This window comes from Saccharomyces cerevisiae, chromosome XV (assembly GCF_000146045.2).
Source record: "Saccharomyces cerevisiae S288C chromosome XV, complete sequence".
NCBI lineage: Eukaryota > Fungi > Ascomycota > Saccharomycetes > Saccharomycetales > Saccharomycetaceae > Saccharomyces > Saccharomyces cerevisiae.
In genome coordinates, this window is record NC_001147.6 from 903,034 (window position 1) to 918,373 (window position 15,340).

Sequence of the window (15,340 nt, forward strand, 5' to 3'; positions counted from 1 at the left end):
TATGAATTAATGACAATGATACGTTTTTGTGGCGCGCGTCAATCGGCGATAATCAGCAACGCGTCTGACGCTGCTGCAGGAACCAACAAAAAAAGGATACTAAACCCTCTTGAGTCCTTGTGTCTTAACGACCGCATAGACGAACACCGTTGCAAAGAAGTCCAGTTATCTTCATTACGAAGTCTATTGTATGCTATGATTTTAAATAGAACCATAGGCAGCGAGACCGGCGTTTTTTCTTTTCTGCTCTTTTCTTTTCGTTACTTCGGAGAGGAAAGAGACTTATTTTACTGCTTCTTCTCCGTCTTTTTACTTAACATTACATATTTATTGGATTAGAACTTTTGTATAGGGGTAAACAATACTGAGGATATTCATAACTATCTTTTTTAGGTCTCCTTGGCTCTTTTAAGTAGAACAAAAAAATCTAGGACAGTTGCTTTGCCTTTTCAATGTCAGTTAAAAAAATAATGGAAACGTTAGTTCCCACCCAGAAAGACAACAAAAAAGTGTTTTCTTTTCGAAGTATTCCAAGATTTCGTTGTCATGGCATATCGGTACAATCTTTTGGTTGGAATGAATAAAATCAGTTATCGTCCCACCAATGGGAATAGAGCATATAATGTTATCTCAGGACAGCAGTGATGTCCAAGAAAGTAACTACGAGAGTTTTACTATACTACATATTATAAGGACAAATAGTTGCATAGCAACAAGCTTGGGGGATAAACATCAAGAGAATGCATTGAGTTACTACGCAGGCCTTAAAGTAAGGCGATTCCACGGCAGTAATTAGTTTAGATAACAACTTACTCTACTGCGAGCTCTTCTTAAAAGACGTGTCCTTTTAAGATTCAGAAGCATTTTCTTGGGTAGGGGTTTTTTGCGTTACTCTGTTTTTTGAGATCGTAATTCGACACATAAAACTCTCAGCTAGCCCACCCTTTGGGCAAGTTATACCTTTCTACTTTCGTCCAATCCATACATCGCCCAATTAGGATAAAAGTAAATAACATATTCGAGTTTTGTAAATATCCGAAAGGGGAAGACAAGGAAATATCTAGGCACCAAATCCCTTTTTGGAAATGCGAACCACGGGAATATGCAAAAAAAAAAAGAAAACAATCCCGCTTTTTCAAGATTTCAGGCCGATTTTGAGATTAAAGTTTGACAGCCTCAGTCTTAAAAACAAAACAGTATGACAGAACGATTCAAAGAAACTACGGACAAAGGATTTATGCTAAACTGGTCACGCCGTTATAGACAGCAGTAATGCATGGAAAATCCCATGGCTATTCTAATCGGGTTTAAACTTTTTTTTTTCAGCTGCGAATATCTCTTAGTGCAAATTGGTAAACAAGAGAGCTCACAACACACTAAATACGTTGTGTAACGATACATAGCCTTGCTTAGGTAAACGACAGATGCATGCCCATTTCGATAGGAAAATCTTGAATTTTAAGCCCGTTACCGTAAATGTCATTCGATACTGTTTACAGTTTAGTTTTAAAGCGGTAACATTCTTGTTAATTTAAAATGGATCAATTTTGTCACTCTACGAGGAAAATCAAGCGAAGTATTATTTAAACGCAACATTTCTTTGTGCCTTCCACACTTCAGCTATATTTGGAACTTAGGCGCGTTTAGGTGATAAGTTGTTCTGTAAATATGTTTGATTAGTTAAACAAGAGAAATATAAAATTAAGAAAAAAAAAATTTCAAAAACATGGATGAAATGCATTCTTCAGACACACTTTTGTTGCGAACACCGAAATCAAAAAAAAAAATTGGGCTTGTAATACCCAGTACACCAAGTAAAAAATGTAAATATTCATCAGGCTTTATAGCAGAAGACACTACGCCCTCCAAACGGTTTCGTTTATACCAAGCCAAATTTAAGACAAGTTCAAAGAATGTCAAAGCCCAAACTCTTAGCGTATCAATAAAAAAAAATCAAGGTGAAATCACCAATCCATTTATGACCGAAGGATATAATGATTACCGGAATATTGTCAGTCCTGGATTGAGTTTTGATAACGACTGCTTTTCAGAACATGAATTAGTTAGTCCATTGAGTGATATATCTTCGATAAACTCGACATCGCCTGATGTTGAAAAGATTGATTCTTTAGATCCTTTTGGCGTTGATTCTTTTGTCTGGAACTGTAAGCCGCTTGTTAATAAAGAAGCACTGGAGCTCCACCGAATGATTCATTCTTCGTTTCCGATGAGCCCACTGGAATCCAACAGTGATGTGCCACTTTTATTGCCTAAACTCAAAAAAAGGTTATCTCCAGTAAACAGATCGACCTTCAAGCCAACAAGGTACGAACCCTCTCACCGTCTATTGAAGCCCAAAAAATCAATTCTAACAGTACCAGCCAAATCTCTGAATCTCATAGTCAGTTCGTCGCGAGGCTCATTAAATGACGCTACCATCTTTGCCACCGAAATAAATTCTACTTTGAGCAATGAAGAAAACAAATTACCAGCAATTTCTAGTATTTGGGAGAAGCTCACAATTCCAGTAAACTCTTCAATTAAGGAGAAATACAAGAAGCTTAAAGACCAAATATATGGGCAAGCTAGTAATTTTGGCGAAGATGAAGATAATGAAGAAGACAATGAAGACGACCTTCCCGACGCGGCAGTAATAAGAGGTTACGAATTTCAGTCAGGAAGGCGCGATGAGCTGACGCAATGTAATGAACTACAGAGTACGAAGGACTACAAAAAAGTTCAGTGGGCAAAGGTTTTAGAACAATAACTAGGTTCTTTTTCTTCTAATTTGTTGAATTCTAAACAAAGGAGTTTTTTTTTATTATTTCTTAACAACTGGTCTTTTTAATTAAATGAAAAAAGATAACAGCATTATTGTGCTAAGTATTGTACTCTTTTTTAGAAGCTGGAGTAATCTAAAAAAAGCTAAACACCATTATTACTATTTTCCTTCCTCAAGTTGTTGTTTTGCAAGACTATTGCTATTATATTATTATTATGATCATCATTATTATCACCTGTTTTCGCTTTTCCTCTTTTTTTATATTATCTCCTATACTTCTTACTGTAACAAAATTTATGATAAACATTGTATAAAAACATTATAGACGACTATATATATGTGTGTGTGTGTATGTATATGTACCGTATAACGATTTTTAAAAGTATTTAATTCTTCACGCTTTTTCGTTATAAAGTCCTTTTAATGATCCTCTAAGCAATCAGCTGTGTTGCAGTTGGCAGCGTCGTCGATAAGACAAGTGGAACCTGAAATGCCAGTACCATATGTCTTTGGCCTTAATGAAAGCGGGTCATTTTGTAGATGATCACCTTGGGAGTCTCCGGCTCTTTCGGTTGAAGTAACCTCTCTGGTAATAAATTCAGGTTGCAAAGTAGCGGAGTGAATGCCATAGCGGTGAAGTTTTGATCTAACTATTTTGGCCAGGTCAGTAAATTGTTCCGGGCTGATATCTAGTTGAATATGCAAAGATGCAATAAAAATAGACTCTGTTAAATTCCAAATATGGAAATCATGAATAGCTATTATTCCTGGTATTTTCAAAAGATCACCTTCTACTTGATCGCCGGATAAAGTGGAAGGTGTCGCTTGTAACAATATTTTGGAAGCCTTGCACGATAGAGGAAGCGCAGAGGAAAAAATTATACCGGTAATTATCAATGAGACAAGCGGATCTGTATAATACTTCCAAGAATAGTCGGTCTTCCAAATGAAAAATGCAGACAACATAACGCCGATGTTGCCAAGAGCATCGCCCAAAACGTGAAGAAACACACCATGCATATTTAAAGATCTCTTGCGCTTGTTGTGTTCTGTGTAATTTCCGCCGCTGGCAATCGTATGGCTTGACGTTGAGTATGATGGCGTCTTGGATGCATTTTCCGGTGTCAATAATCTAGTATTTTCGTTCATAAAACTATCTACTATAGCATTAGGCATAATCTCACTAATGTTATCCGTACTATCCATTGGTGTAGTATTCTCTATTCCATCAACATGGGCATGTGTATGTGTGTGGGATGATGGCATATGCATCTCATGGTCGGCAAAGATACCGCCATGGGAATGTCCGTGTCCATGTCCATGCTCTTGATCATTGTCGTGAAATAAGAAAAGTCCAACGGTGTTCGATATCAACCCTGCGACACCCACATACAACACAAACTTAGGATTTTCAATCACGGGGGGAGCAATAATTCTTTGTAGCGCTTCTATCAAAATTGAGACACATAAGGCAATCAAAAAGACGGCGTTAATCAGAGCACCCAAAATCTCCGCCCTTTTCCAACCATAAGTGTACGTTGAATCCGGATTTCTGTTTTTGGCAACATTTACGGCCCAAAGTGCAACCACAAGAGAAATTATATCGTTTAGCATATGGAATGAGTCCGCGATTAGAGCCAAAGAGTGAGACAAGTACCCGGTAGTTATCTCGATCCCGAAGAACACTGTGTCTAGCAGCAACAAGGATATAATTTTTACCTGTTTGCTTCCGAGTTTCATATTTACTCAATCTTTCCGTACTTTGTGTTAACTTTCTTTCTATAGCTATGCAGAACTATTCTGAGCAAAGTGAAAATAATTGGTTACTAAATAGAACCAGAAATGCTTTTCGAGCTCCCACGTAGAATATATAAGACCAATAAATTCCTTTATTGTACGGATATTCTGCATTACAAATGAGTCTTCTGCTTTATGCGGATCGTCAGCTTATATTGCCTTCGTACAGAAAATGAAAATTCACTACTGGAAACGGGTGAGCGGATGTATGAGTGTATAGTATACACCCGGTTTTTTTTACCCTTTCTAAGACCGGAGCTGGCGACAGTAAGTGATAAGCGGCCGTTGGCGGCCGTGGGTGAGTTATGCATGGGAACCAGCATGAGCCAGCGATGTTCACTATAAAGAGATTAAATGTAGAAAGTGCTGAGAGACCGATCGATTGGTAAACTTTTCAAAAGGTGGCCTTCTCCACACTTTCTTTTTCCCTCGTTCACTCTGCCTTGATCACATGCTTTTTTCTATGGTTAACTTTGAAAAATTCGTTCCATATCGCCCGCCACAAGTTAAAACCAGATATGCGTGGGATATAGTAGGGTGGACTGTTAAGTTAGCTATAATGGGCTTGTACTCTTTTTGAATACAAAAACCACCTTTCTACACCTTAATACAAGCGGTGGTTGGAAAGCATTCTTGATATATATAATTATATGAGTTTTGAAAAAAAGTACTGGGCATCATTTAAATAAGCGGGCTAAACTTTGTTTATGTTTAGGTTAACGATAGACATATTTATTTTTTTTTCTAGGAATAAAAATGAAGAACGGGAAGAAAAGGAAAAATGAAAATGAAGAATATGAAGAGTAAACCTACTTAAAAAAAAAAACCATACTTTAGTATTTAATGTAGCTACCACGCGTATTCGATACACTATTATTTTTCTTGACTTAGTATGTCAATTGTAGGTAGCCTCATGATGCCCTCTTGATCTAAGCGCGGTGAAAGTCCGCAGGCAATTGCTATAATACTGACAAAATTTATAAGGGGAGAGGGTCTTTTTTCGGTCCGCACGGAGCGGGCGAAGAAAACGTAGCGGTGAGAAAAGAATACGTCACCAAAGTATCAGAAACGTCACTGCGTTGTAGATGTAAGACCGATCCACTTTGCCAGCTGCTTACGCTGCGGAAAGTAAACAGACCTAGCTAGCGGACCGATAGAGCCGGCTGAACTTTATAACAAATGCGCCTTCTAACAAGCGATGAAGCCATGCTTAGCGCGGCAAAGAGAATTACTTAGAATATGGATGATGCAGCCCTGTCATATTCTTCCATAAGGGAATGACAAGGACAATAGTAAAGTCGATCACGCCCTGTCAGGAACATGATCTCCGCCATGTGAATATTTATGCATGATACAGGCACGAATACATCATATAATACGAATGACACAGGGGCACCCACCCATCGCATATCAGGAGAACTTCCCTGTGCATACGGGACAGCAGAGATAGGCTGTTCTCGCGCGTTTTTTTTTTTTTTTTGCTTTTTTTGGTTCCTTTCGCGGATATCGTATTATCGATATTACAACAAAAATGTTTGGAGATCTCCTTCGCTGTCTTTAAGTAAAAGGCTTTAACCGCTTATTTTTCTCTCTTTTTTTCCTTTTACCCCTCACTTGTCGTGAGACAATTGTAGTATATTTAGTAAGTATAGAAAGTTCTTGTTGTTAAAAAACTCGTTAGGATACAATAAAAACTAGAACAAACACAAAAGACAAAAAAAGACAACAATATGGTTGCTCAATATACCGTTCCAGTTGGGAAAGCCGCCAATGAGCATGAAACTGCTCCAAGAAGAAATTATCAATGCCGCGAGAAGCCGCTCGTCAGACCGCCTAACACAAAGTGTTCCACTGTTTATGAGTTTGTTCTAGAGTGCTTTCAGAAGAACAAAAATTCAAATGCTATGGGTTGGAGGGATGTTAAGGAAATTCATGAAGAATCCAAATCGGTTATGAAAAAAGTTGATGGCAAGGAGACTTCAGTGGAAAAGAAATGGATGTATTATGAACTATCGCATTATCATTATAATTCATTTGACCAATTGACCGATATCATGCATGAAATTGGTCGTGGGTTGGTGAAAATAGGATTAAAGCCTAATGATGATGACAAATTACATCTTTACGCAGCCACTTCTCACAAGTGGATGAAGATGTTCTTAGGAGCGCAGTCTCAAGGTATTCCTGTCGTCACTGCCTACGATACTTTGGGAGAGAAAGGGCTAATTCATTCTTTGGTGCAAACGGGGTCTAAGGCCATTTTTACCGATAACTCTTTATTACCATCCTTGATCAAACCAGTGCAAGCCGCTCAAGACGTAAAATACATAATTCATTTCGATTCCATCAGTTCTGAGGACAGGAGGCAAAGTGGTAAGATCTATCAATCTGCTCATGATGCCATCAACAGAATTAAAGAAGTTAGACCTGATATCAAGACCTTTAGCTTTGACGACATCTTGAAGCTAGGTAAAGAATCCTGTAACGAAATCGATGTTCATCCACCTGGCAAGGATGATCTTTGTTGCATCATGTATACGTCTGGTTCTACAGGTGAGCCAAAGGGTGTTGTCTTGAAACATTCAAATGTTGTCGCAGGTGTTGGTGGTGCAAGTTTGAATGTTTTGAAGTTTGTGGGCAATACCGACCGTGTTATCTGTTTTTTGCCACTAGCTCATATTTTTGAATTGGTTTTCGAACTATTGTCCTTTTATTGGGGGGCCTGCATTGGTTATGCCACCGTAAAAACTTTAACTAGCAGCTCTGTGAGAAATTGTCAAGGTGATTTGCAAGAATTCAAGCCCACAATCATGGTTGGTGTCGCCGCTGTTTGGGAAACAGTGAGAAAAGGGATCTTAAACCAAATTGATAATTTGCCCTTCCTCACCAAGAAAATCTTCTGGACCGCGTATAATACCAAGTTGAACATGCAACGTCTCCACATCCCTGGTGGCGGCGCCTTAGGAAACTTGGTTTTCAAAAAAATCAGAACTGCCACAGGTGGCCAATTAAGATATTTGTTAAACGGTGGTTCTCCAATCAGTCGGGATGCTCAGGAATTCATCACAAATTTAATCTGCCCTATGCTTATTGGTTACGGTTTAACCGAGACATGCGCTAGTACCACCATCTTGGATCCTGCTAATTTTGAACTCGGCGTCGCTGGTGACCTAACAGGTTGTGTTACCGTCAAACTAGTTGATGTTGAAGAATTAGGTTATTTTGCTAAAAACAACCAAGGTGAAGTTTGGATCACAGGTGCCAATGTCACGCCTGAATATTATAAGAATGAGGAAGAAACTTCTCAAGCTTTAACAAGCGATGGTTGGTTCAAGACCGGTGACATCGGTGAATGGGAAGCAAATGGCCATTTGAAAATAATTGACAGGAAGAAAAACTTGGTCAAAACAATGAACGGTGAATATATCGCACTCGAGAAATTAGAGTCCGTTTACAGATCTAACGAATATGTTGCTAACATTTGTGTTTATGCCGACCAATCTAAGACTAAGCCAGTTGGTATTATTGTACCAAATCATGCTCCATTAACGAAGCTTGCTAAAAAGTTGGGAATTATGGAACAAAAAGACAGTTCAATTAATATCGAAAATTATTTGGAGGATGCAAAATTGATTAAAGCTGTTTATTCTGATCTTTTGAAGACAGGTAAAGACCAAGGTTTGGTTGGCATTGAATTACTAGCAGGCATAGTGTTCTTTGACGGCGAATGGACTCCACAAAACGGTTTTGTTACGTCCGCTCAGAAATTGAAAAGAAAAGACATTTTGAATGCTGTCAAAGATAAAGTTGACGCCGTTTATAGTTCGTCTTAATGGATCAACATTTCCATGATAGGAAAGCCTCATCATACTAAAGCACTTTTTCAGTTTTTTGCTTTAGAACTGCTACCAATTATAAAATAGAATGCACAGGTTATCTTGTTTGGTTTGTTATTATCCTTTTTTCTTCTTTACCAGTCATATCACCTCATTCACGTATGTTCGTAATTTATAATGTTAAAAATGGCATATATAGATATATTTATGAACATCCTAAAAAATAACTAAATTTTTCTACATTTCAAAAAAGGTAACGTTGACTGCCGCATGGCAGTCTAATTAGGAGCTTAGTGATACATATATATATATATATAAATTTCGGCCAAGACACCTCACATAAGAAGCATTACCAGAGGTGTCCTGATCTGAGATGGACCCTGTCTCATTTGTTGAGTTGACAAAATATCAGGGAAATTGATTACCCTGGTGTGCACTGACTCCTTAGTACTCATTTTCACAGCTTCGTACACATCATGGAAGACAAACCATAGCAACCAGCCGCTCTCATTCAATCTCGCATAGACTGGAAGAAGAAGCTCCAGAAGCATATCCATTCCTTGCAAAACGTTCGTTTCTGCGTGCCTGTCTTCTCCACTTTTGTCTCGGTCAGCCAACAGGCACGTGGTGGGTGTGCCTGGAGATTAGAAATTGTAGTTCCTCAGATTATGTAAATTTTCTCAACAAATTTACTAGGACAAAGAAATGACGTAGTAAGAGTACTAAGTATCAAGATTGTTGAGGTGTTCCGTTGTTAGTACTTTTTTACGAGCACGCGAAGTTGACACATTGTGTCTGGCAGATGGGAACTAATTTACTAATCAATTTGCAGCAGTACGCTATCATGTGATGAAATATATTCCCGTTGGATTAACCATAGTCTAATAGACAGTAATATCGAGGACTCAGGGACTACGCCATTTATTTACTTGGAATAATTTGCCTGCCCATTCAATAAAATTATGAAAATTGTGACGTTCATACACATGCTGATGAAATGAGTATTTCTTTTAGTTGAAAATCCAACAAATTCCTCATTAACGCCGTTTTCCCACTTCTATTTACTGGCTTTTCTTTCAAAACGAGGGGATTTATTCTTGGCGTTGTTGAAATTTTCACATTTCCAGAAGATTTATTCGGCGTTTATTTTTCTAATCCAGATTTAACAAAGAGAACAAAATCCCACTCGTTACCCTGCCTTGAATTGTCAGATGGCCTTATTTATTTATTTGTTACCCGCAGATGTGGATATAAGACGGAAATGGATAGTAAAGCTAAAACGACTCTTCAAGCAGAAATTACCGAGATGAGGTAAAAATGAATGGGCAAAATAGCTAGCCAAGAACAGCGCAATCATTCTAAGATTAACATTGATGAACTACAGCGCAGACTCTGGTAATACAGTTTATGTGGGGAATATAGATCCAAGGATAACGAAAGAACAACTTTATGAACTCTTCATTCAGATCAACCCTGTTTTAAGGATTAAGTATCCGAAAGATAAAGTTCTACAAGCTTACCAAGGCTACGCATTCATCGAATTTTATAATCAAGGAGATGCTCAATATGCAATAAAAATAATGAATAATACCGTTAGATTATACGACCGACTGATAAAGGTTCGTCAAGTAACCAATTCTACAGGAACAACTAATTTACCTTCAAATATTTCTAAGGACATGATTCTACCTATTGCTAAGTTGTTCATAAAAAACCTTGCAGATTCGATAGATAGCGACCAATTAGTGAAAATTTTCAATAAATTTGGTAAGCTCATAAGGGAACCCGAAATTTTCTACCTATCAAACGGAAAATTAAAGTGTGCTTATGTTTATTTTGAGGACTTTGAAAAAGCAGATTTGGCAATAAAATCTTTGAACAATCAGTTAGTCGCCAACAACAGAATTACTGTTGATTATGCCTTCAAAGAAAATGGAAAAGGTAACGCAAAATACGGTGATGACGTTGACAGGCTGTTGAATAAAGAAGCATTAAAGCACAACATGTTGAAATAAGATCCCGCTCTCACCTAGTACATACCTTACCCGTTAGAAAATGCGATAACGGACACAATCTTGGCAGAAACATTATCAATACTATGATATATATATATGCGTTTCCGACTATACTAATTTTTACACTTTTTGAAAATTTTCACTTCTCCTCATAATCAAACGAGGCAGATTTCCCTGGACTGTATGTAAGAAGCGTACACCGAGTTCCAAAGGTCACAAGCTTGGTGCTCTAGCTTTGAATCCTCCGCGTCTTCTTCTTTAACGATACATTCAAACTCCTTCATTGATGGATAATTCCAGGGCTTGGCCAATGGATAATCCGAAAAATGTATGTACTTAGAATATGCGACACTGTCGTTTAATCCTACCGGAATATCGTTGCCATCATTATCCAATGTCTTATAACCCAAAACGTCATTATAGATTATAGAATAGTGCCGTGGGTTTCTCAATGAACCCGTCAGTAAGCCGTACCTTGCAAATGGCAAAACCAATACTTCTGGTTTGAAAAGTTTTCGGACTTTTCTGAAGAAAATAAACTGTTTATAAATAATCTTCTTTAAATTGTACATTTCTTCATTGATCAAATCCATATCGTACTTTTCCTTCTTGTTTAAAATCTTGGGCAGCATAACGTTCACAATTTCATCAAACGCCTCCTTTGAAGGATTAATAACCATTAAATTAGAAGCAAATTTTAATTTTCCAACCTTTTTACTACTTTGGAAATCAAATAACGGCGATAAAGATGATGTAGAACTTATAATGTCCTGAGCTATGTTATTAGAATTCAAGTACAATGAATGCGGCAAACTCGGCAAATGATTATAAATCATCTGACCTTTCCCAATTCTTTTAGTCAGCACTTTTGTATACGACTGGAGGTTGATTGGTTGCTTTTCACGGTGTCGCGTTTCATGGTATGATTTTTCCAAATCACTGTTAGATAAAAACCAGTATGTTAATGGAGCTGCAAATTTGATATAATTTGGTAGGAAAAATAATTCGTCCAAGCTTGATCTTAAAATTGCGTCGTTGTCAAGATAAATCACACGGTCAAATTCTGTTTGGTTAAATACTAGTAATTTTGTTAAACTTTCATTCCAAGGTGTAGTATCCTTTGGCTTCACAATGTTATCTATCAACTTGATAACTACCTGGTCCTCATCTATAGCTTGAATCTTGTTAAGGAGTGAACTAATGTAAGCCACATTTGAGGAAGTGTTTGGGTCTAGCAGATCTTTAGATATCAGAAGAACTAACTTGGCCTTTGTCTCAAACTCCTGTTTCAGATCATTGAATATGATCAGCGTATTACAAAGATAATCAGCATTAGTCACATAATTCACGTATGCAAACTTGGACCACTCGATGACCTCACCGTTTTTCAACTCTTTATCTAAACGGGCGGTATATAAGTCATCTATCGTTTCCTTGGGTATTTGCTTGATTTCTAATGGGTTGTAAATTTCGTGAAGCCCATCCTTCCTCTGTTGAAAATACTTTTTATAGAACTTTATTTCTTGGTTATACTGAAAATGAACAACAAGTCTTGATACTACGAATACAGTGAGGACGCCGAACAAAATAAACACAATAAATCTGATTCTTCTTTTGGATATCAACCTCATAATTGGAATGATAGTTCCGAAGTATACAGTTTAGCAAATAATGTCACAATGTTGTCCACAAGTGGTCGGTATTTGTTTCCCGGTGATTTCGACTAATCCACCAGCCTGATACAGTACGATCATCACTAATGAACGAGAACCGAGCACTAGTTTATAGTGTACCAGATGCTAGTTTTGCTCAAACGGTCGCGTGCTGAGCGGAACGAGAGAGTATACAAGTGATATTTTAAAAAGCCCTACATTTTATCAAAACCCTAAACGCCAATGTTGAGCAACCCTAAAACGTTGATGGCGGCTATTTTTCCAATTTTTAAGTATCATAAGCATATTCTCCAAATGAATGGATCTTACCAATGAATACCAATGCAATAAACTTTTGAAAATGCTTCTGGAATAAATGTAATAATTCTGGTACGGTTGCCGGATGTTACTAAAAAAGTAAGTAATCTGTTTACTTGAACTTCCTCATAACTAAGGAATACAAACGTTTACTGCGGCTTAAAAATTCAACAGGTTTACTCTCCTAAGTAGTATTCTCTTAATTTCTGCCTTGTTAAGAGAATACTTCCCTTTTCTGTAAGTATGTTACATTTCTTTATAGTAATCATCCTAGAGGCATTACAGCTAAAAGGAACCTGTCCCGGGTTAGTATTCCAGATGACTTGACGAATGTTTGCGTTAACGAAAATGGATATGTAAAGAATGAATGAGTTACCACCCTGTAAGAACTCGTTTAAGAACAAAGCTCAGATCTAGATTAGGCACTCGCGCCCTTTAATTGAAAATCGCGACGCGAGGAAAGGCAAATATAATAGGCCACCTGGCCGGTGTACAATAGAAAATCTCTAAAGAAGGGCATTCCAACTCTTCCTTTCGACATAAGAGTAAAACAAATATTTGTGTGCTCCAAATACCGGCAAATAAAATAACAGACAATGCCGTACAGAGTGGCGACGGGCTACAGTGAAAAAAGTACTGACGATGATTTGATATGGAGAACGCCAATAGTAAAAGAGGAACTCGAGGATGCTGACAACTTTTTAAAGGATGATGCCGAGTTGTATGATAAAGTCAAGAACGAGAGTGCAGTATCACACCTGGATACCATAGTTATGCCGATCATTTTCACGGTACTGGGCATGTTCACTAGAATGTACAAGATTGGTCGTAATAATCATGTGGTCTGGGATGAAGCTCATTTTGGTAAGTTCGGCTCTTACTATCTGAGACACGAATTTTACCATGATGTTCATCCACCTTTAGGTAAAATGCTTGTTGGACTGTCTGGTTATTTGGCTGGCTACAATGGTTCTTGGGACTTCCCATCTGGTGAGGTTTATCCCGACTATATCGATTATGTGAAAATGAGGTTATTTCAAGCAATGTTTTCATCATTGTGTGTGCCACTAGCCTATTTCACAGGAAGGGCTATCGGATTTTCTAGGCTGAGTGTTTGGCTATTTACCATTCTAGTAATTTTTGAGAATTCGTATGCAACATTAGGCAAGTTCATTCTCCTTGATTCAATGCTACTTTTCTTTACCGTCTCTTCTTACTTTTGCCTTGCCAAGTTCCATACTATGAGAAAGTCTCCCTTTTCGGCTAGGTGGTGGCTATGGTTGTGCCTCACTGGGTTGAATTTGGGTTGCGCTATATCTGTGAAAATGGTAGGTCTTTTCATCATCAGTGTAGTAGGAATTTACACCATCAGTGAACTATGGAATCTCCTAAGTGATAGATCGGTGTCTTGGAAGGTTTATGTCAACCATTGGCTAGCAAGAATATTCGGGCTTATCATCATTCCTGTTTGCGTTTTTTTGTTATGCTTCAAAATCCATTTTGATCTGCTGTCCAACTCAGGGCCCGGCGACTCTACCATGCCATCATTATTTCAAGCCAGTCTGAACGGTACAAAAGTTGGTAAGGGACCACGTGATGTTGCTTTGGGTTCTTCTATTATTTCCATCAAAAATCAAGCGTTGGGAGGCGCTTTATTACATTCTCATGTCCAACCATTCCCAGAAGGTTCTGAGCAACAGCAAGTAACTGTCTATGGTTACAGTGATGCTAACAATGAATGGTTTTTTCAAAGAATCAGAGGAGTAGAGCCTTGGACTGATGCTGAGAACAAGACAATTGAGTTTGTAAAGGGTGGCGAAATGTATAGATTAATGCATCGCCTAACAGGCAAGAATCTACACACCCATGAAGTCCCAGCGCCTATATCGAAAAGTGAATATGAAGTTTCTGCTTACGGAGATGTAGACTTAGGTGACTACAAAGATAACTGGATTATAGAAATCGTGGAACAAGTAGGGGAAGAAGATCCAACACTACTACACCCGCTATCCACATCTTTCCGTATTAAAAATTCTATACTGGGTTGCTATTTAGCTCAGTCAGGTAAACATTTACCAGAATGGGGTTTCAGGCAAGGTGAAGTTGTCTGTTTAAAACACGCCTCCAAAAGGGATAAGAGAACCTGGTGGAATATCGAAACACATGAAAATGAAAGATTGCCACAGGGAGAAGATTTCGTATATCCGAAGACTTCATTCTTCAGGAATTTCATGCAGTTAAATTCAGCAATGATGGCAACCAATAATGCTTTGGTACCAAACCCTGAAAAGTTTGATGGTATAGCTTCATCTGCCTGGCAATGGCCAACCTTGAACGTCGGGGTAAGATTATGCGAATGGAGTGAAAAATCTATAAAGTACTTCTTATTAGGATCTCCTGCGTCCGTCTGGCCCTCAAGCATCGCAGTTTGCGCACTGATAATACACGTTATATTCTTAACTCTGAAATGGCAGAGACAATGTGTTATCCTATCCGATCCAGTCGAACGTGACGTGTTCGTTATGGCAGCCTTTTATCCATTGCTTGCTTGGCTTTTACATTATATGCCATTCGTAGTGATGTCAAGAGTTGTATACGCTCACCACTATCTGCCCACCCTTTATTTTGCCTTAATGATCTTGTCATACTACTTCGATATGATTACCAAACGTTGGGCTACAAGAAACACTGGAAAATTTCTAAGGCTAGGAGCTTATATTGTATACGGATCAATCGTGATCGCTGGATTTTTTTATTTCTCTCCTTTTAGTTTTGGGATGGATGGTCCAGTAGATGATTACGCGTACTTGGCATGGCTACCTACGTGGCAGATTGTTGAAGATATACGTAACACATAGATATATAGAATGATCAAAAACTTTTCTTCACCACACAAAAAATGTTAATTGATGCGCGAAATATCTTTTTCGACTTATGCCT

At 38.1% G+C, this 15,340-nt stretch overlaps 8 protein-coding genes across 8 annotated transcripts, besides 1 other annotated feature; 5 read left to right on the top strand and 3 right to left on the bottom strand.

Moving 5' to 3' along the window:
• Positions 1-9: 9 nt before the first annotated feature.
• Positions 10-339, top strand: YOR314W (uncharacterized protein; the record flags this gene model as incomplete). The annotated part of the gene is made up of 1 exon (NM_001348880.1): positions 10-339. The coding sequence occupies one exon, from the start codon at positions 10-12 to the stop codon at positions 337-339; it is 330 nt and encodes a 109-aa protein (NP_001335818.1).
• Positions 340-1,726: 1,387 nt separating this feature from the next.
• On the top strand, positions 1,727-2,767 carry SFG1 (Sfg1p; the record flags this gene model as incomplete). The annotated part of the gene is made up of 1 exon (NM_001183735.1): positions 1,727-2,767. The coding sequence occupies one exon, from the start codon at positions 1,727-1,729 to the stop codon at positions 2,765-2,767; it is 1,041 nt and encodes a 346-aa protein (NP_014960.1).
• A 435-nt stretch (positions 2,768-3,202) lies between these two features.
• Positions 3,203-4,522, bottom strand: COT1 (metal cation transporter COT1; the record flags this gene model as incomplete). The annotated part of the gene is made up of 1 exon (NM_001183736.3): positions 3,203-4,522. The coding sequence occupies one exon, from the start codon at positions 4,520-4,522 to the stop codon at positions 3,203-3,205; it is 1,320 nt and encodes a 439-aa protein (NP_014961.3).
• Positions 4,523-4,692: 170 nt separating this feature from the next.
• On the bottom strand, positions 4,693-4,902 carry YOR316C-A (uncharacterized protein; the record flags this gene model as incomplete). The annotated part of the gene is made up of 1 exon (NM_001184577.1): positions 4,693-4,902. One exon carries the CDS (start codon positions 4,900-4,902, stop codon positions 4,693-4,695), a length of 210 nt encoding a protein of 69 aa, NP_878175.1.
• Positions 4,903-5,262: 360 nt separating this feature from the next.
• Positions 5,263-5,511: an origin of replication (ARS1528; Autonomously Replicating Sequence).
• Positions 5,512-6,309: 798 nt separating this feature from the next.
• On the top strand, positions 6,310-8,412 carry FAA1 (long-chain fatty acid-CoA ligase FAA1; the record flags this gene model as incomplete). The annotated part of the gene is made up of 1 exon (NM_001183737.3): positions 6,310-8,412. The coding sequence occupies one exon, from the start codon at positions 6,310-6,312 to the stop codon at positions 8,410-8,412; it is 2,103 nt and encodes a 700-aa protein (NP_014962.3).
• Positions 8,413-9,788: 1,376 nt separating this feature from the next.
• Positions 9,789-10,430, top strand: HSH49 (U2 snRNP complex subunit HSH49; the record flags this gene model as incomplete). The annotated part of the gene is made up of 1 exon (NM_001183739.1): positions 9,789-10,430. The coding sequence occupies one exon, from the start codon at positions 9,789-9,791 to the stop codon at positions 10,428-10,430; it is 642 nt and encodes a 213-aa protein (NP_014964.1).
• Positions 10,431-10,585: 155 nt separating this feature from the next.
• Positions 10,586-12,061, bottom strand: GNT1 (glucose N-acetyltransferase; the record flags this gene model as incomplete). The annotated part of the gene is made up of 1 exon (NM_001183740.3): positions 10,586-12,061. One exon carries the CDS (start codon positions 12,059-12,061, stop codon positions 10,586-10,588), a length of 1,476 nt encoding a protein of 491 aa, NP_014965.3.
• Positions 12,062-12,996: 935 nt separating this feature from the next.
• On the top strand, positions 12,997-15,258 carry PMT3 (dolichyl-phosphate-mannose-protein mannosyltransferase PMT3; the record flags this gene model as incomplete). Its single annotated transcript, NM_001183741.1, has 1 exon — positions 12,997-15,258. One exon carries the CDS (start codon positions 12,997-12,999, stop codon positions 15,256-15,258), a length of 2,262 nt encoding a protein of 753 aa, NP_014966.1.
• Between the last annotated feature and the right edge of the window lie 82 nt (positions 15,259-15,340).